The sequence below is a fragment of the Phodopus roborovskii genome, unplaced genomic scaffold (genome assembly GCF_943737965.1).
Source record: "Phodopus roborovskii unplaced genomic scaffold, PHOROB, whole genome shotgun sequence".
NCBI lineage: Eukaryota > Metazoa > Chordata > Mammalia > Rodentia > Cricetidae > Phodopus > Phodopus roborovskii.
The window spans coordinates 19,935,973-19,957,801 of record NW_026126480.1 but is presented as its reverse complement, the minus strand read 5'-3'; the positions used below and the strand labels follow the sequence as shown (position 1 = coordinate 19,957,801).

The following is a 21,829-nucleotide window of genomic DNA, read 5'->3' as shown; positions in this document are numbered from 1 at the left end:
CTCTGAGGATTGCGCAAGTCTTTCCCTCCCCCGCCTGCTCGGTGGCATGTTTCTAAAATTCCCATCTGCACAACATAAACAGGAAACGTGCAGCAAAAAGACTTGGCGGTGCAAATTCCAAGCTTCCAGCGAGGGCGGGAGAATCTCCTCTGTGCTGCCGGTGATAACAAGCAGCAAAAAAGAGCAAACTTTCCAAGTGACCCCGTACCCCTCCATTCGCTTTCCCCCAACTGCAAAAGGGAGAGAGAAGGCGGAAGGAAGGACCCTAGCTCCAAGAAAATAAATAATAAGGGGAGGGGAGCGTTGAGGCAGCACACCAGCTCTAAGCGCACAGCCTCGGCGGCAGCGCGTGCCGAGGCAGCGCCCCACCGCCCACTTCCCGAGCCGCGAGTCCGAGTGGCCTCGGAGCGCCGCGTGGGCTCGCGAACGCCGGGAACCGGGTCGCCGAGCCCTCTCGGGTGGGGCGGGGGAGGGGCGGGCACGAGGCGCGGCGCAGGCGCAGTGCGCGCCTCGGTTGTCAAACATGGCTGAAGCGCCGCTGCTACCGCTACAGCCGCTGAAGGGAAAATGCTGAGCTCGCCCGGGCCGGGTGGGCGGCGGCGGCGAGGGCGGCGACGGGAACCCGCTTCCCGGGCGCGGCGGCGGCGGTCATGGCTCGGCTAGCCGACTACTTCATTGTGGTAGGCTACGACCACGAGAAGCCAGGTAAGGGTGTGGGGCGGGCGCCGCCCCCGGGCTTCGCCTCCGCCCCCGGCAGCCGTCCAGTGGGCTCGGCGGGGCCGGGCGTCGTGGTCGGGAGGCGGGGAGGCGGGAGGGCCGGGTCCCGCGGTGAAGGAGCGGTGGGTCGACTGGTGTCGGGCCTTCGCTGCGCGGTAGAGCCTGGCTGGCGGTGGGCGTGTGAGGGAACCGCGGGACGGCGGTCGCAGGGCTAGGCCACTGCGGTGCGGCCGGGGGCTGGGGGGCTGGGCCGGTGGGGAGCCTGCCCGCGCGCCACCACGCTCTTGGGTAGAGGCTGCTGGCACCCGGGACCGCGCCCTCGTGCCGGCGGGGTTGGAAGGGCGGGAGCACACTGCGAAGTTCCTAGGAATACACTTGTGCCCTGCATCCTGAATAAGAGTGACGCTGGGGGCAGTCCTCCCGGAGAGGAAGTCCAGAGAGTTCAGCGCTGCCTCCCGCCTGCCCTCTGGGGGACGGGGGGGGGGGGGGGGGGCTAGGACATCCCGGCCTAACGCCCGGTACTTGGAAAGGCCAAAGGACCCTTGCACTTTGAAACATTCTTTCAGGACGCATGTGCCGGCATTCCAGAACGAAATGATTCTCAAAGGATAGCCAGGCAGCCATCGCAGGTGCTCTTACTTAGCTTTCCTGTGTTTTGATTGTCTTCTTTAATTGATCGGAGAATTCTTCGCCAGGAACAATTTGGCAGATGCATTGCTTTTTATACATTGATTGATGGACTTGCACAACCAGGACTATACAGGGTCCACGCACGTTTATTTTCGTGTTTGTATCACAGGTGAGCTGTGGAAGCTATTTTCTTTCAGGGTTATTCCAGTCTCAAACTTGGAAGGAAGTTTAGATATCAGGTCTCTAGCCTCTTTGTCCCAGGAGGTGCTTAGTTTGTGCTTTGTCCATGATTAGTCGTTGATAACACTAGTATAGCATTGTTCTATCCACCTCTTACTCGTCCCTAAGACTTTATTTCAGAGAAGGGATCTTTCACTTCTTTTGTTTCTCACTACTCCCTGATTGAGATCGCTTAAGAAAACTACTTGCTGGTATGTGAGATGCTTCAATCGATAAAGGCTTTTGCTGGGCAAGCCTGGAGACCTGAGTTTGATCTCTGAAGTCACGAAAAGGTTGGAAGAACTGATTGCACAGAGTTGTCTTCTGACTTTCATAGGTGTGCCCTAATAGGATGCCCACTCTGTCATAAACACACACACACACACACACACACACACACACACACACACACGGAGACATTGGGCTATATTTAGAGAGTCTTCTGTGTGCTCCAAAATGTCATGTAATTTCTTAGTAATTTTTCAGCCTCTTAGCAAGATGACATAGTCTGTGCTATCTAGACTGACAGTGTGGAGAATCAGTTTTGTTTTTAACCTTGCTCAGTTTTTAGGACATTGCTCTTTCTCCCACAGTAATTTTATCTGCCTGTCTATCTACCTACCTATTTGTTTTTTGAGACAGGGTCTCTTTACAGAGCTCTGGCTCTCGGGGAACTCCCTATGTAGACCAGCTAACTTTGAACTCACAGAGATTCACCTGTGTGTCCCCCCCCCCCAGTGCTGGAATTAAAGCCCATGCCTAGCACTCCCCCAAACAGTTTTAAACAGTAACAAATTTGAAAAAAAAAATAAGTATAGTACACAGTAGTTGGTTTTTTTTTTTTTTTGAACATTTTGAGAGGAACATGCTGATGTTATGCCCTGTCACTCAGAATGGTTTAATGTGAATTTTATATAAATAAGAACATTGTCCTACATTCATATTGACTCAGTATTCCTCTTAGCTTTGGGTTTTGTTGATTATGCTGTTAATCACGTAACTGGCAAAAGGAGTGTTCATTGTTTCATTCTCTCTCTAGTCTCCCCCTTTCAGCATGGAACATTTCTTTCATCTTTTTCTTGATCTTGTCACTTTTGAAGATTATAGGTCAGTTATTTTTGTAGAATGTCCCTCAACTTGAAACCTCTGTGCTCTCATAGTTGGATACATACACTTGGGCAAGTGTATCACAGCACTGATGATCACTGAGTCTTTTTTGTTAGTACATACTTTCACTTTGATTACTTGTAATCAGTGTCTGCCAGGCTTTTCTTTTCTTAAACATAATTTTTAATTCTTCGGGAATTTCATATTATGCACTCCAAGCCTGCTCATTTCCCAGTCTCTCCATATCCCTCCTTACCCTCTTAACAGTCCTCCAAGAAGAAAATTAAAAAATATTAATTAAAAACAAAACAAACAGACCTCCCCACTTCAATCCTTCATCTTTCTGCCTCTCCAACACCTCTCCATTTGGCTTAGTGGCAATAAGAGCTGCCATGTGTCCTGCAGTGTACCCCTTTGTCCATTCAGCTTTACTTGCAAATGTTCATTGCAGTGAGTTGTTGGTCTGGCCCAAGGCCTCTGGCTTCTGGTACTCCATCAATACTGGACCCTCACCAAAACTTCTCTTGAATATCCTGCTGTCACTCAGAGTCGTTAGAGATCCTGTGGCTATAATTCCTCAGGACCAGTGCCTTCACACACTTCGCAGGTCATAGATCGGGTAGATGTTGGGGTGGGCCAACTCAGAGTCCTGGATGTGGGTCTGGGTGGTAGCTTGATTTAGTATGTCTGGGCTGCTGGGACCACCCCTTTAGGCAAAGGGCAGAGCCAGCTCTTCCATGCCCAAGCCAGCTGTCTCACGCCTGTGGTAAGGGGTGGGGCCAGGTCTTTTGCTGTGGCCAGAGAGGGCCTGCTCTTCCAGGACCATCTGCCAGGCTTTTCTACTACAGAGTTAATCCTTTTCAACTTCTACCTTGAAATTAGGTTTCTTTGTCCTCATCAGGATTTTAATGGATGTCATATACTTAACATCAATATAGATTCATGAATTATGTGTCTTTTGTAGTGGATTGTACTGCTATTGTTTGTTTTAGGCTATGGGTGTTATTATAACAAAGTACTATAAACTGGATGATTTATAAACAGTGGCTTTACTTTTTTCAGTTGTAAAGGCTAGAAAGTCTAAAATTAAAGTGCCAACAAATGTGAGGTCTAGTCAGATGCATGCTTGTACATAGCCATACTCTCACTTTATTTAACCTCAAAGAACTAGCGGCTGCATGAGCTTTATAGGATCTCTTTAATAGGGGAATTAACCTGTTTATGAGGACTCCAACCCCATGACCTGAGTACTTCCCAAAGATTCCATCTAGTTCTGTTACTTTGGATGGTAGGACTTCAATATAGGGACTTTTTGGAGGACACGGGTATTCAGACTATTTATTTTGATGTTTAAATTGTTTTGCACTTTGATCAGTGGGAGCTCACGTATTTGGCTTCTGTGTCATTTCTGTGTCTCATCATTCTTTGAGCATCATTATTTTGACATAACATATTCTTGGCATGCATACACATACATTTCCTCTTCTCTTCCGTGGTGCTGAGGCTCTGACATGGGGCCACTTATGGGGCTCTGTCATTGAGCTACATTCTTAGCTCTCTTGGCTTATTTTGCACTTTGCTCTGGAGTCAACTGTTTCTCTAGGAATCCATGCTTTCTCTGAGTTGAGGCTAATTTCTCAGTGCTAACATTTTTATTACTATTGGGTTATAACTATCCCCAGACCCTCTTCATGGTTGGAACTGGAGGATATATGTATAACACACACATCTATATTTCTGTATCTATACATTGTAAACTGAACTTTCTCTAGTACCTCTTACTTTAGTGTAACAATCTAGATTTTGCCTTTGTCATATTCTGAATTCTGATGGTTTTCTCAAACAGTGAGAAATCAGTATTCATTATCCTTCACACATACCCCTTGTTTGTTTTTTTGTTATTGTTTATAACTACTCAACATGCTGAGGCTATTTCTTCATTCTATATCTTCCCCCCCCTCACCTCTAGCCCTGTTGGATCTAAGAGCCCATATCAGGATGCCACAATACAGGGTCTCCACTTGCTCAAGCTCTAATTCTTTTTTGTTTTTTGTTTTTTGATCTTGAGGTGTTTTTTTTTGTATTTTTTTATTTATTTTATATAACCGAGTCCATTTAAATGAAAACAAACATTTATAGACAGTATTTGGGAATTTGGGCGTCGTTCTTTCCAAACTACTTCCTGCTGGTAAGGGGGTACTGTAGTGGGGGATTCGAAGAAGATTCAGAAATCCTGGCTGTAGTCTGTAAGGCTGCTTTGTCCAGCTGTTTTGAATGTAGGTTCATCTGGTACTCTGTTTCAGGTGGTCTGGCTTGAGCAAACCACATTAGTCTGGAAGGAATCCACATCTTTTCATTTTCTATGGAAACAAAAATAGAAATCCTTTTCCCCAGTAACTTGTCCTTGAACTTAAATATTGGAGTCAAAGCATTTTTTTTTAAATTTAATTTATTATTTTACGTGTAGATCCCAGTTCCCCCTCCCTCCCTCCCTCCCTCTTTTCTTCCCTCCCTCCCTCTTTTCTTCCCTCCCTTTTACCCTCTCTGCCCTCTCACATGCACTCTAACCACCCTCCCCTCCCATCCCCCCATCCCAATTCCATATGTAGGGGAATGCCATCTAGTTGGGGTTATGTAGGTCTGACAGGTCATGTGAAGTAGGGACTAGGGCTTCTCTCCTGTCTCTAGATTAAGGCAGTTATCCCTCCGTGGGGGATGTGTTCACAAAGTCCTTTTGTGCACCAGGGATATATCCTGGCTCCACTGTCTGAGGTCCCTTAGACTGCTCAGTCCTTCTGGCTGAGACCCATATTCAGGGGGGGCCTGAGTCAGTCCCATGCTGGCTTCCCAGCTATCAATCTGGTGGCCCATTTGCTCCTCCTTGTTCAGGTAAGCTGTCCCTATGTGTTTCTGCCGCCTGGTCTTGTCCTCTCCATCTGCATCTGAGTTCCACTTCGACTCAGTGTTTATGTATGGGTGTTTGCTCCTGTTTCCAACAGGCATTAGTTGAGGGCTCCATGAATAAGTTAGTTGTTGATCTCACTCTCCAGGAAGGGCATTTATGGTAGCCTTTCCACGGATGCTCAAATTGTTAGTTGGTGGCAGTCTTGTAGTTCTCTAGACCTTTCTTTGTGTTCAGGTTTATCTTCAAACCAGTATTGGCTCCCTCTTTTATGTTCTCTCTCTCTCTCTGTCTCTGTCTGTCTCTCTCTCTCTCTGTCTCTGTCTCTCTCTCTCTCTCTCTCTTTCCTGTCTTCTATTCCTAACCAGGCTCAATCTTTCTGGTCGCACATGTTTTCCTTTCCTCCCCCACCTTTTCTCCTACTTCTCTCTCCATTCGCTGCCCCCCCCCCCCCACTTCCCATGAGCTCTGGGGGACTTGTCCCTTACCAGTTCTGTGAGGGACTTTATATGATTCTCTTAGAATACACCTTGTATCCTAGTTCCTCTGGTGGTGTGAATTATAGGCTGGTGATCCTTTGATCTAGGTCTAAAATCCATATATGAGTGAGTACATTATTGTTGTACTTTTATGTTGCTGAATATTATTTTAACTATATAAAGGTATGTTACTTTGTTTACACTGCATTTGTTTAATGATATCCGGATGTGTGTTTAATTATGTATGATATGTTGCATCTGTTTCACCGTGCTTGCCTAAGGTACCTGATTGGTCTAATAAAAAACTGGACATTCAATAACTAGGCTGGAGGAATGATAGGCGAGGGTGGTGGGCAGAGTGAATAAATAGGAGAAATCTAGGCTCAAGAGAGAAGAAAAGAGAGAATGAGGGAGATACCTGGGCCAAGAAGCCCGGCAGATGCCACCCAGACAGACATAGAGACACAGTGAAAGTAAGATATACAGAAGTAAGAAATGTAATAAACCCCAAAGCAAAAGATAGATAAACATGTTAATTTAAGTTATAAGTGGTAGCCAGAAACATGCCTAAGTTAGGTTGAACATTTAAAACTAACAGTAAGTCTGTATCATGATTTGGGAACTGGTTGGTGGAAAGCCTGCAGCACAGAATTTATTTCTTCTCTCCATGTAAATGCTGTATTTGTGGTTACATCAATATTCTTTGTAAAGTGTTGGAAAGGGACCTCTAAGCTTTTATTCTTCCAAAAAATAAAATTATTGAGAAAGAGTTTCTCTATCTGATAGCCCTGGCTGTCCTGGAACTCACTTGTAGACCAGGTGGCCTCGAACTCACAGAGGTCTACCTGCCTCTGCCTTCAGAATGCTGGGGTTAAAGGTGTATGCAGATGCTGCCACCACCACCTAGCTTCTTTTTCTTTTCTCTACCTACCCTTCCTTCTTTCCTTCCTATCTTCCTTCCTTTCTTCCTTCCTTTCTTCCTTCCTTTCTTCCTCCTTCCCTCCCTCCCTCCTTCTCTCCCTCCCTCCTTCCCCCCTTCCCCCCTTCTTAGATTTCTCTATTTATTATATATAGTGTTCTGCTTGCATATATGTCTGCATGCCAGAAGAGGGCACCTGATCTCATTATCAATGATTGTGAACTACCATGTGGTTGCTGGGAATTGAACTCAGGACATCTGGAAGAGCAGCCAGTGCTCTTAACCTCTGAGCCATCTCCCCAGCCCCTCTTTATTTTTCTTAACACTGATGACATAAGGAAGTTTGTAGTATATATATACTTCAGAAGAACATAATTTTCGATGGTAGAATTAAATTGCTGAGGATCAGCTTCATTGACTTTCTTTTTATTGGAACTTACTTTTTCCCCCAGATTTGTGCTTTTTATGCTGCTACTATCTTTATAAGAACTTAGTTTAAAAGTCATTGATTTTTATGACAGTTTGATTTTGATAATTCATTATTTAAAACTATAGTTTCTAGGCATAGTGAGGTGGCTCAGTTGGTAAAGTGCTTCATGAGGGCCTGAGCAGATCCGTAGTACTCATATAAAAATAGCCAGGCTCAGTTATGCACAGCATCTGTAATCCAAGTGTGTGGGAAGCAGACACAGGAAAATCCCTGGCGAGATGGCTTAGCTGAATCAATGTGTTTCAAATTCTATGAGAAACCCTGTGTAAAGAAATATGGTGGACAGAAATTGAGAAAGACACCCATAACCACCTCTAGTCTCCACACTCATACACACCATACACTATCCCTCCCCACCCAAGAAAAAGTCTTCATTTTACAAGTTTACATTTGGATGATGTTGGAATAATTAGGAAGTATAATTTGTCTCTAAAAGACCTAGTTACTTATCCAACCACCTTTACTTTTCTTATTATATTATTTGGTTTTAGTTTTAATGAGATTTGTCAAAGTAAATTTAGTCGCTGAGTTACTTTCTTCCTTTATGTTTATATTTTTTTCTACTGTTCATAAATACATTTAGAAACAATCCATTTAGCTAAGGATATAGTGTTGTAATTGAGTTGTTGCCTAGCATGCACAGGGTCCTAAAGTTTAATACTTGGTACAGGTAAAAATTATTTGCAGGCAAAAATTATTTGTCTAGACGTTATTAAATTATGTTAATTTTAGGTTTGCTAGTCATTTAAGATTCTTGTATATCTTTAAAAATCAATCTGCTTCAGTGTATTAGAGAAAGTATTCAAAATGCTTTGTAGGTATTAAGCAATATATTGCAGGTGAAATAGGCAAAAGATAAATTCATGCATAAGTGAAATATATTTTGAGACTGTGAATGTGTGTGAAATTCATGCACAAGTGAAATATTGACTCTGTGTGTGTGTGTGTGTGTGTGTGTGTGTGTGTGTGTGTGTGTATACACATCATGGTGTATGTCCAGAGGTCAGAAGACAATTTGCTGGAGTGGGTACTCTCCTACAATATGGTTTCTAGAGATTGAACTCAGATCATCAGGCTTGATAGCAAACACCTACTGAGCCATCTTACTGGTGTGAAAGTGAGTGTTTTTGAGAAGCAAGAATTAATAGAAATGTGACTCAAGTGGCAGTGAGCTGGAGACAGAAGGACCAGTGTGAGGAAATTTAGGAGCACTTGCTGTGGAAAGAGCAGTGTGGATGCTAGAGTTAGCTGAAATTAGTAAAACTTTATGATAAATTATTGAGAGGGATGAAGTAGGAAAAGTAGTTGAGAGTAACAAAGATTCTAACTTGAATAACTGGGTGGGTAATGCTGTATAAATGAAAGCAAGGGGAGAAGTACTGAACTTAATTTTGGACATGTTACATGCGAGTACCTTTTATATGTGTGTGTGTGTTTATATTTATTTATTATTTTTCTTATTACATATTGATCCCAGTTCTCCCTCCCTCCTCCCATCCCATCCCCCCCCCCACTCCACAGGGAGTGGATGCCTTCCAGGAGGGATCATCAAAATCTGTCAAGTTATTTGGAGTAGAGACTAGACCCTCCCTCCTGTCTCTAGGCTAAGGGAGTATCCCTTCTTGGTTAAAGGGCTCCCAAAGTCCCTTTCATGCACCAGGGATACACCCTGGTTCCACTGACAGAGGTCCCTTAGACTGCCCAGGCCTTCTAACTGAGACCCACGTTCAAGGGGTCTGAGTCAGTCCAATGCTGGTTTCCCAGTTATCAGTCTGGGGGGTCCATGAGCTCCCTCTTGTTCAGGTCAGCTGTCTCTATGTGTTTTTGTAGCCTGGTCTTGTATCTCCCTCTCTGCATCTGGATTCCAATTCAGCTCAGTGTTTAGCTGTGGGTATCTGCTTCTGTTTTCATCAGCTACTAGGTGAGGGCTCTATGATAGCATATAAGTTAGTTATCAATCTCATTATCAGGGAAGGGCGTTTAAGGTAGCCTTTCTACTGTTGCTCAGATTGTTAGTTGGGGGTCATCCTTGTAGGTCTCTGGACATTTCTCTAGAGTCAGTTTTCTCTTCAAACCTATAATGGCTCCCTCTATTATGGTATCTTTTTTTTTTTTTTTTTCTCACCTATTCATCCCTCGACTCAATCTTCCTAGTCCCACATGTTCTCTCCTCCTCTTCCCTTTCTTCTAACTCCCTCTCCACTCACTGCACCCCCCCCCCCCAATATGCTCAGGAGATCTTGTTCCTTTCCCCTTCTGTGAGGGATCTTGTATGAATCTCTTAGGTTCCTCCTTGTATCCTAGTTTGTCTGGCAGTGTGAATTATAGGCTGGTGATCCTTTGCTCTATGTCTAAAATCCATATATGAGTGAGTACATACCATGTTCCTCTTTTTGTGACTTGGTTACCTCACTCAGGATGTTTTCTTCAAGTTCCATCCATTTGCCTGTGAATTTCAAGATTCCATTGCCCCCCCCCCCCAGGGTATAGTATTCCATTGTGCAGATGTGCCCCATCTTCTTTATCCATTCTTCAGTTGAGGGGCATCTAGGTTATTTCCAGATTCTTGCTATTACAAATAATGCTGCTTTGAACATAGTTGAACAGATGTCTTTGTTGCATGGATGTGGATCATTTGGGTATATGCCTAAGAGTGGAATTGCTGGGTCCTGTGGTAGACTAAACTTTAGGTGGCAGGGGTTGACTTTCTCTGAGGGCTTCTGGGGAAGATTATTCATCTCTTCTAGCTCCTAGGTGGGGTGGGGGGTCCCCACTTATGGCACTATAATTCTATGTTTTGCTTTTCTCCTCACATGTCTTTCTTTGTCTGAGTCTCTGCCTTCTTTTCATAAAAATGATTTCTGTGCTTGGCAGAAGCAGGGAGATGGCAAGTTCATGGCTTTTGTTAGTTACAGAGCTAGTTCAAGGCCTTGACTGGGTAACTTAGTCTCAAAACAAAAAGGAAACAACAGCAGCAACAAAGAAAAATGACTGCAAAAAATGACTGTGGCTATAGTCAATAGTGAAGCACTTGTCTAGCATGCTTGAGGCCCCAGGTTCAATTCCCAGTCCTGTGTGTTGGGGAAGATTAGGAGGCCTTGTTTTATTCTTTCTTCTCCTCCCTCTCTCCTCTCCCCTTCTTTCCTTCTCTCCTCTTCTCCTCCCCCTCTCCTCTCCTCTCCTCTCCTCTCCTCTCCTTTCCTTTCTTCCCCTCCCCTCCCTTTCCCTTCTCTTCCCTTCTCCCCCTCCTCTCCGCTCCCCTCCTCTTGTCTCCCTCCCTCCTTCTCTTTCTCTTCTTGTCCTTCCTTTCTTTTTCTTCCAGGTTCCAGGTCTATCTAAGTTCCATTTTTCTGGATCTCATATTCTGGCCAAGGTCAGTTTGATTTTTGGATGACTGATATCAGAAGTATGCTGGAGAAGATAATTTCATTCCCTACTCTTTGCAATACTTGGGGTTGAATTTAGGTAGGGCCTTTTGTATGCCATGTAAGAGCTCTGTCACTGAGCTCTAGCTCTAGCCCAATTCTCTACTTTCAACAGTGCCAACTGGGCTCTACTAAAGTTAACACAAGAAGGGACACACAAACACAATGGGATGGGATGGAACATCTTTGTTTTTGTACCTGTTTGCCACCATTGTCCTAGTGCTGACAAAACTTTGATGTTTTCTGAAAATATGCTCATATCTTTCATGTACACATCATGGTTCAGCTAAACAAGCATCATAGTTTCTATTTTTAAAGGAAAATTAAGCTTTATAAAACTACAAATTTAAATTTGTTTTTAATTGATAAAATCTTTTCTGTTTTGATTTTAATCTGAACAAATAATGATATCATTTTTTATTGCTCTCTATGCCTGAAGTTAGTTGATGCAGTTTTAAAAAACAATGCTTTGACTCTAGGAGCATCTAGATTATGGGCTGATTAATTTGTGTAGCTAAATTGTAATGGTGTTGGAAAGCTGACATATCCTTTCTGATTCACTCCCTTGAATAACAGGCCTGGAGTTTTGTTGTTGTTGTTTTTTTAATGATTAAACAGAATAGTTATAAAAACATTTAATTCAAAGGCCAAAACAATCTATTACTTTCATAGTGCTTAAATTCATTGTAGGAACTATTTTAAATGTATAATCCTATACTTGATCTTATCCAAAAGGCCTAGAAGCAATGTTAATTGTATAATTCTAATGAAATAGTATGATAAAATTAGTGTTTACCAAGGGTGGCTTGTTCTTGTGGTCATGAGGTTTGAAGCTATTAAAGATATTGTTAAAAGAATCAAAGAAATGATATGAATAGTTGATAAATAAGCCTCAGCTGGTCTTGCTGTCCTTCTAAGGAGTCGAGATTGCACACCTTGGTTTTGCTAGTATTATTGCCTTATTGTTCTTTTATGGTCATGGCTATCCCAGTGAAGATAAAGTAGTATACATTGTACCTGTTGACATTCTAAAAGATCTTTCCTGAGATTTTTGTTTTGTTTTGTTTTGGGTTTTTCGAGACAGGGTTTTCTGTGTAGCTTTGGAGCCTATCCTGGCGCTTGCTCAGTAGATCAGGCTGCCTTTGCCTTCCAAGTGCTGGGACTAAAGGCATGTGCCACCACTGACCAGCTCACACATATGCATGCACATATACATATACATATATATATATATTTGTGTATATGTGTGTGTGTGTGTGAGTGTCTGTGTGAGCGTGCATGCATGTGCCCGTCCTGTCGCTTCTTGTAAAATCAGGTCATACTATCTGTTCCTTTGTACAATCTGTGCTAACTGCATATTTGATAGAGACTTTCGACACAATATATATTATACAACTGTATTAAGGCTTATTAGCTAAGTATCTGATTATTAAACTATATAAAGTTTAGTGTTAGGGGTGAATCCATGTGGTCTGGGTTTGATTTCAAGTTTGCCTCTAAATACTTCTGGCCTTAGACAGGTTAGCTAATTGTTCTGTTTCTGCACCTACAAAATGAAGTAATTGTGATAAGTGATATATATATATATATATATATATATATATATCACTATACACACACACACACACCCTAGATTTGCTGTGAAGATAAGTTAATTTTTATAAATGTTAAAAACCTTGTCTGGAGCACAGTTACAACATAAGCTTTCATTTTAAAAGTGAAACTGCTGAGTTAAACGATTCGTGTTTTCATGTGGAAAGCTGTAAAGTTTATGCCTAGCATTGCTAATTGAGATTATACTGTGGTCTCAGGCAGTGTTGATCTTTGTTGTATTGTGCTATCCTCTGAGTACTACAGACACTATTTTTATCAGAGCAGCTGTGACTATTTAAAAACCCCTACGAGCAGGCTTCTTGAGAGATTCTCTCATAGAACATAGAAGGAAAGGGGGGTGTGGGTCACTGGACCCTTTCAGAGGTTCTGTGTAGCACGAATTATAATTGGTATTAATAATAAAAACTTGGAGTCAGCTATCAGGGGATGAAGCTGAAGGAACAGAGAAGCAGAACAACCAGCCACTAGAGTTCTTGAAATGCTCAGACTGCCTCCTAAGAATGCAACTTCAGACTGACTGCTGCTCAGACTGCTCTGCTCTTGTCCCCTCCCACCTTATATTCCTCTCTCTGTCCAGCCATATCACTCCTGTCTCACCTCCCTAGGGTTGGGATTAAAAGCATGTGATCCCAAGTGCTAGGATCACCATTGTATGGATCAATTTTGTGTAGCCCAGGATGACCTTGAACTCACAGAGATCTGTCTGCCTCTGTCTCCCAATTGATGGCCTCTGTGGCTAACTAGTTTGGCTAGCTCTGCACTCTGGTCTTCAGGAAGCTTTATTTGTTAGATCATAAACAAAGTATCACCAAAGTTCTGGCTGTTCACTTCTGCATCTCCCAGTAGTAGTATGTGATTCTACCCTAATTGCATGTGATCTAATGAGGGGTGTGTGTGTGTACGTGTACACATAGACAGTTGTGGAGGTTAACTGAAGATGTGACTCCATTTGTGCAACTATGGTGTGAGATTTCTGGTATTACCGGTTTGACAATTCTTTGTCTTTCCATCGAGAGACTACTGCAGCAATCCTGTTTTGCTAACCCCTACTTTAAATGGAGCCAGTGAGAGTCATCCTTAGGATGAGTCTACCAAGGTCTGTTTCTGATATGATTCAGGGTCTGAATAATGATAGAACCTAAGTCAGAATTAGAAGGGAGACACACTTTTGGAAATATCATTTATACCTTTGGTTCCAGCTGTTTCCGAAAACTAAAAGAATATTTCTTGGTGCCTTCAGTTTGCCTCAGGTTTGTTTGAGGTTGCCTGGTTTCTTCTCTTTATCTCATTTGATGACTACTCACACCATCTCTCCTCTCCTCTCCTCCCTCCCTCCCTCCTTCCTTCCTTCCTTCCTTCCTTTCTCCCACCCTCCTTTCATCCCTCCATCCCTCCATCTCTCCCTCCTTCCCTCTTTCCCTTCTCAAGACAGTGTTTCTCTGTGTAGCCTTGGCTGTCCTGGAACTGACTTTGTAGACCAGGCTGGCCTTGAACTCAGAGATCCCCCTTCTTGAATTAAAGGCCTGTGCCATCACCACTTGGCCAAAAGAACGTTTTTAATGGTTTTTGGGTCTACACTAAATTGTCATCCAGAAAGATTGTTAATTTAACATTAGGTAAACAAAGAATCTCCCACCCCCCACTTAACAGGGTTTGTTCAAGATCAAATTTTATATTTAATTTATATTGTATATCTGTAACATTAAAATTGGTGCTTGCCTTTGATATTAATTGTATCCAAGGGGGTTTTGAAAACAGAAATATGAATCATGAAAATTTCAAAGTCTTCCCTCTGGTATTTGCCTGATTTATTTAGATTGCAAGAGAGGGCATGGTCCAGACATATCCCAATATTCTGTGAGTAGAGAAATTTTAGAAACGGAAAACAGAAACAGTCCTTTCAACAATTACTGTATTTTTGAAGACTGATTGCTGAGTAGATAGTGTTGATCGTTTTTTTCAGTAGTTTGCCTAACAGATTAAGAGAAAGAATTGGTATCTTCCCTGAAAAAAAGAAATGCTTGTTTCCACTGATGAGACCATTACATGTCTTTTCCTTTGATCTATTGTTGCTCTTTATATACTTTATTAGTTGACAAGGTTAATTAGTTGGTTTGAATTAAAAACAACTTGTTTGGGAAGTTGAAATCTCAAGGTACTTCTCTTTCTACCAAATATTCTATTATAATGTTCACTTAGAATACAGAGTTAAGAACTTGTAGTGACAAATTGTTTTAAATAAACGAATAGTTTTGGAGCAGTTTTTTTTTTTGAGCTATTTTTTTAAGTAAAAAAATAAATCTGCTTCTAGGTAGTGATGTCTAGTTGTAGGTATTAGTGCATCTTTTGTATTTTCTCAGCCAAAGCTAAGTCTTAGTAACATTCAGAGAGAAATCAAGTGTCTAAATAAACTTAGAAAATAACAGTAGGAAAATTTATTTGCAGTGGAAAGAAGCAGTTAGACTGGAGTGAATTTTATGGATGCTTTATATAATTGTCCCACATGGTCTGCTCTGGAATTTGAAAAGAATGTGACTTGTTTTAATTTTGAGACAGATGGTTTACCAAATAATTTTAGCTCAAGTAAACACAAATCCATAGAAAATTAAAGGTAGTAATTTTTTTTTCTCCTTTGAAACAAGAAGAAAAAACAAAATTCATTTAGAATGGTGAAAAAACAGAAGAATTTTGAAAATACAAGTTAGATATTGTTAAGAACAAAACAAAAAACTGTTCTCTGTATGCTATCTTCTATTCAGATTGCATGTCTGAGGAATTTGGCTGTAGAAAACAAGAAGATGTGAAGAGTATATAGAGCATTTGGTCAAGTTATCACAGTATGATTGGATTACAGAATAATCATTTTTGGTCTTTTTAACAAATTGTTTTTTAAATTAAAAATGTATTAGTTCCAACTAGAAAGCATAATTCCAACTAGAAATGTATATTACCAGATACTGTGTACCAGACTAGTCTAATTTAGTTTCTCACATTAACTACATAGGTGAAGATAATGAGACTTGAAATCATTAAGTAACGTGTTCAAAATTCTGTAGCTAGTATTGGGATATCAGTAAAAGATCCTGTAACTCAACCTCATCAAAACTGTCACCACTACCCTGGAATGTTCCTGGATGCCCTTCCCATTCATTTCCTGTTCCTGTCCTCCCAGAGGCAGTCAAGGTTCTGACTTTTTTGTACCACATAGTGGTTTTGACCATCCTAGAACATAACATCAGAGGAATCACATGGCATATACTACTTTTTTCCAAGGTTTCTTTTAACTCAACACAATTTTTAGATATACCCATGTTGTTTTAGTAGAATATCATCTCCATTTCTTTTGTATTATACTGTTGTGTGAATAAACCAGTTTTCTTATTGATTCTATTGACAGACAACTGAAATGCTTCTACTATTTGGATAAAATGAATTTTAAAACCCTGCACTAATATACTTACTATTAAAAAAATGTTTTCAATTTCTCCTGAGTAAATCCTGTCAGTTGTGTTTCTGGTCTTAGGCTGCTACTTTAGTTTTCATTTGATAAGAAATGGCAATATCTTTTCAAAGTACCATTTTCTACAGTGTATGAGAGTTGTAACTATAATCTATATAGATTATTTATAGTTATAACTCTATAGTCTTATCAGTATGTGGTTGATAGTCTTTAGCATTTCTGGAATTAGAAGTAGCATCTCATTGTGCTTTTTGATTTCTAGGTTTCTCTTATGGTTAATTGTGCTGGTAATTTGCAAGCCTTGATTGCCATTTTATTATTGAGTTGTTGCTTTATGTTGCACAAACAATAAAGACCCAGAGACTGATATTGGGGTTCAAGCTTCAAGCAAAGCAGCCAAGCCAGTAGATCTTACCTCTACCAAGATGAAATGGCAATCATGTCTCCACAAATCCTCAGTGGCAAAAAAAAATTCCTGTCTCCTCCTCTTTATATTCCTTTCTTTGCTCAGTCATATCCTCCTGTCTCCACCTTCCTACTGCTGGGATTAAAGGCATGTGATCCCAAGTGCTGGGATCAAAGGCATGGCTCTTTTCACTCTTGTGTAGGCCAGGGTGGCCTTGAATTTAGAGAGATCCATCTACTTGGGTCTGAGTCCTGGGATTAAGGATGTGTGCCACCACTGCCCAGCAGGCTCTGCATTCTGATACTTCAGACAATCTTTATTAAATCATAAATAATATATCACCACTGCTTTATATGGGGCAATCCTCAAATATTGGCTATTTTTTCCTATACCAAAGTTTACATTAGTATTTAGAAAATATCTTGTCAAAGTTCCACAATAATTTAGTGTTATTGAAGCAACAGTAATGTAGATTAATTTTATTAGCACATATGGGTAGTAGGGGCATATTAGCTAAAAATTGTGGGCTTTAAATTTTTATAAAATTTCTAAAGTTGAACTAACTTCTTTGCTGTTAAGTAGAATTTGTTATCCCAATGAAAGGAGAGTGGTGTAGATAATTTAAAAAATGTCTCTAATTCCAGCTCCAGGGGATCTGATGTTAACTTCTTGCCTCAGTGGGCACCTCTACTCATAAGTGCACATAACCACATACCAAGCACACATACACATAGTTAAAAGTAAAATAAAATTTTAAAAATAATTATACATTATTTTTATTAAGTAAAGAACTATTTGGGGATATGGAATACATTTAGTATGAATTGGGCATTTCTAGAATTAAAATTTCTAGAGCTTGGGTAAGACATGTTTACTTTAATCCTGATACTTGGGAGGCAGAGGCAGGCAGATCTCTTGAGTTCCAGTCCAGTCTGGTCTATAGAGTGAGTTCTAGGACAGGTTCCAAAGCTACACAGAGAAACCAAAAGAAAAAAGAAAAAGAAGAACAGTAAAGTCTGATGTTCACAAATGTTTGCAGAGAGCCAATAAGCTGATCAATATTTATTTTAATGTATGTAAGGAAAGTAGTCATGGGAGAGACTACCAGATCAGTTGGTCCTATGTCACTTTCACACACAAGACTTGACTTCTGGAGAGTTTCCCCATGACAAGCTTTAGTCAATGAAAATTATGTTTTTGTTCTAGGCTAAGACATTTAAAACATATTATCCTATTATTATTTCTTTTACTGACCTGTAGCCACACATTTTATTTTTTCCCAGCCAATATAGCAGGCTAGTTCCTTCTATTTTGGATATGCACATCTTTTTCATTGTAAGGATCAGATGATTCCCTTTAGGTGATGTTTGAGTTAAATATAAAGAAAGATCATTTTTAAATTGGGGACTTTGGTTTCCAAGAATTTTGAAAATAGATACAAAGTAACTGTGCATAATCATGGGATACGATATGATGGTTTTATTTTATTTGTATTTATTTTGCCTTGTGAGACAGGGTTTCTCTGTGTATTCCTGGCTGTCTTGGAATTCCTCTATACACCAGGCTGGCCTTGTTCTCAGAGTTCTCTCTACCTCTGCCTCCCAAGTGCTGGGATTAAAGGTGTCTAGATAAATATGTTTTGATAACCTATATTTTATATACATTGTGTAATGATTAAATCAGGGTAATTAGCATATCTGTCAACTCAGGAATCCTTCTTTCTTTATTGTGGTGGGCACATTAGAACATTGATTTAATGAAATATATTGGGGGAAAATTTGTTTGCTTTCAGAGTGCTGTGCTTATAGGATCAAAATGAAAAGCAAAGCTATACCTCAAAGAAGATCTCAAAATAGTAAAACTTTTCTTTTTCTGTTTTTTAAAAATGCTATCATATTAGTATTTGCTAAATTTCTTCTTATAACTACCCAAGGAAGAATCCAAGAGAGCCTGTGAATTGGAAAAACAGACATTTATATAGAAGTATTAGAATTATTTTACATCTAGATCTTTACAAATAATGGTAAATGGATGTCAGGTTTATTGGTCCTTGGGGAATAAAGCACTGAGGTGAGTCAGGAGTGTGGATTCATATGAGTAAAGCAGGGTTGGGCAAGTCTCCTCAGCACCATGTGACCTGTCAGTCTTGGGTAATTCAATATGATGTTCTGAAAAGACTCTGGAATCTATAGGAAGAGATCACCACAGCAGTATACTGAAGCTGTTCTTTGTCCATTAGTTGGGAGATGATTGGAAAGATTTTTGGCTTTGGCCAGAAAGCTGAGGCTAAATACTATTTTCCCTGCAGCTAATCCCAAATTCTTCTTAGAAAAGAAATTTTAAGTGATTAATTTTGTTGGCTGACATACTGATTATTATTTTTTTTCAAAGCACATACTTTTGCATATTCATTTAAAGTATGTGTGTATGTGAATGTATGCTATATGTGTGTGAGTGCTCGTGGAGGCCAGAAGATGGTGTCAGATTCCCTGGGTCTGGTGATTGTGACCCATCTGAAATGGATGCTGGGATCCAAACTCTGGTCCTCATCTTAACCACTGAGCCATCACTTTAGCCCCTGTAATTTATTTTGGCTAGAGAAATACCTAGGGATTAAGAAAATGTGAATTAAATAGATACTTTATGGTTACAATTGCTAGGATAAGATTGTGAGAGATGGGTTACTCAAGTGTAAGACCAGAATAGCTCTTAAACAGTTGTTATAACATAATACTTAAAAGGTAAACAGATTTGTCAAACTATGATCAAAATGGAGTTGATAAAAAAATGTGAGGTTACTATTTTGTAAGAAAAATTTAAGAGTTAAATTTGTGTATCAGCATGAAATGTTGAAAGGAATAACATGATAGGGTAAGTTGAAATGAAAATAAGTTGTAAAAGTAGATCTTCATAGGTAGTTAACTTCTTGGGTGAAAATATTTGTTTAAAAGATGTCACTGCAGCTAAGAACATTTACTGTTCTTGTGTAGGACCCAGGTTCAGTACCTAGCACCCACATTGTAGCTCTGTGGGCTCCTCAGTGCACATAAACTCAGGCAGGTACAGACACTGAAACAGAAATAAATAATAATAATAATAATAATAATAATAATAATAATAATAATAAATTAAAATGGGGTTGTATAGACTGTATTTTCAGTATTCTATACCATTGTAACTGGGGCTTGGTAGATGACAATTTTGTTCTCTTGGTCACTCTGGGACTGAAGAGAATATGTATAAAAGCACAAATTAAAAAATTAATCACTGTCAGAGGAAACCAAGCACAAAGGAGATGAAGTCTTGAGGGACACCATAGTATTATAGTAGTAACAGGATTTAGTGATATCAAGGAAATTTGACTGTAATCAAATGAAAGAATTGTTTCCCAGCTTCTATTAGATTCTTTGGAGCTGGAATTACAGATGGTTGTGAAATGTCATGTGGGTCCAGAGAATCAAACCTGTGCTCTTAGTCATTCAAGTTTCTCTTCAGCCCTGAGAGTCTTAGTTTTAAAGGCATGGGTATTTGAAAGGTTTTGAAACGTATTACTAATTGGCTCCTTTAACTTTTGCACTAAGCTTGTAGTAATAGGATATATGAGCGTTTTATTGCTGCTGTAGTTTTTATGTGGTCCTAGAGTTTGATTCCAAGGTGTTTCATAAGTAAAGCAAAGCAAATGCTCTGCCACTGAGCTATGCCCCAGCCTCTGTTATTGTTGTTAAAATCCCAATTGGCTCTTGGCATTATTCAGTTTGATATTTGCCAATTTAATAAGTGGTATTATATTTTAATTTACTATAACTATTTCAGTCCAGAATGATGAAACATTTCTGCAAGTAGTAAAATTGTTTCCCTTGGGATGATAGAAGTCATCTGCACACAGTGTAAACACTTTCATGATAAGATGGATGTACTGAAGAGAACTTTTTAGCTCTAGTTTTTGTGATTGTGTGTGCATTTCTGTGTACCACATGTACGTAGGTATCTATAGAGTCCAGAGAGGGCATTTGATTCCTTGGAGCTGGAGTTACAGTTGGTTGTAATCCCCCAACCCCTGAAAGTATTGGGAACTAAACTCAGGTTCTCTTTAAGAGCAGGAAGCACTTTCAAATGCTGAGCCATCTTTCCATCCTCTGAAGAGTGTTTATTATATAATTAGATAACTGAAAGCAAGAACCCAGCATCTCCCCACTCCTCTCTTTCTCTCTGTTCCAACAATAAAGTCATTGTTATCTAGAACTCCCATAAAGATAATAAAAGAAATAAAAATAGAATACTTATTGGGAAATAAATTTCTATTTATAATAGCACAAATACAGCTTCTGTGACTAATCTTTAGGAACAGAGAGTACTTTTGTTTTGGATCTAGATGTTTACTGCTTTCTCAAGAACAAATTTATACCACTTAACTGCTTTTTTGATAGGAAATTGGGGTTTCAAAATGTGATATCTATTAACAAACAATTTATATGGCATAATTTCATGTTATTCCATTTGGGTGTTTTTATGAAGTGGAGATTTTTTATTTTATCAATTGAATTTATTAAGGATTGTTGATAATATCTCTCAATTTTTTTTTAAACCGTATGTGCTAGGGGTTAAACGCAGGGCATTCTTTCTATGTGCTAAGCAAGTACTCTGCACTGAGCTGTATTCCTAGCCTTGGTAATATTTGCCTTAAAATATGTTCCTGATTTGGTTTATTTGGAAGATTACTAATAATTAGTTTTTTTATTCAAGTTTAAAATTCCCATTCTTTTCTGAGTAACACTATTTTCACCCTAAGAAACATAGATTTCTATAAGGAAATATTTTTATTTCCTCAATTTTTAATAAAAATTCTCTCTAGGCATTTATTTGTCAGATCAATTTTTTCATATCCCCCAAGATGGTAAATTACTTCCTATAAATTATTTTAAATGGAGCACAATTTGAGACATTGGAAAAACCTACTTTGGGGTTTCACTTGAATAAAAATTTTGTTTAGAATTATTATTGTACTTGTTATATTGGCTCTTAGACATCCTAGTAAATCTTGCCAGTATGGTCCTGTTCTCATAGAGCTGTCTTTCTATAGGGTACCAAGGGACAAACTCAAAGCAACACGGAACAAGAACACCAAAATTCCAATTTATGACACGTGCTATAATTGTTAATGGAGAGACCTGTCCCTAAAAAGCCTCAGGCCAGACACTTAAAAAAAAAAAAAATAACATACAGATGTGTGAGTACTGAGAAGGGATCATCCACATGAATAAACAGAATAGTATGTTCCAGTGGAACAAATGAGGGCCAGATTACACTGATATTACTAGACTAGTAAGGGAGTTTGGATTGTACTCAAAATGCAATATGAGGCCAAAAAACGAGAGTTTGGGGGGATTGGAGAGATAGCTCAATGATTAAGAGCACTTGCTGCTCTTGCAGAAGATACATACCTGGCTCATAATTGCCCATA

At 39.9% G+C, this 21,829-nt stretch overlaps 1 protein-coding gene across 4 annotated transcripts in view; it reads left to right on the top strand.

Annotated features, from left to right (window-relative positions):
* Positions 1 to 495: 495 nt before the first annotated feature.
* Positions 496 to 21,829, top strand: part of Sbf2 (SET binding factor 2) — a 319,861-nt gene continuing 298,527 nt past the window's right edge. For 2 of the 4 annotated variants that reach the window (XM_051192671.1, XM_051192670.1), the window contains exon 1: positions 496 to 705. In XM_051192671.1, the coding sequence (XP_051048628.1) occupies positions 651 to 705 (55 nt within the window). In that variant the 5' untranslated portion in view covers positions 496 to 650. The remainder of the gene's footprint in view (positions 706 to 21,829) is intronic. The other 2 variants (XM_051192673.1, XM_051192672.1) reach the window with 1 other exon arrangement.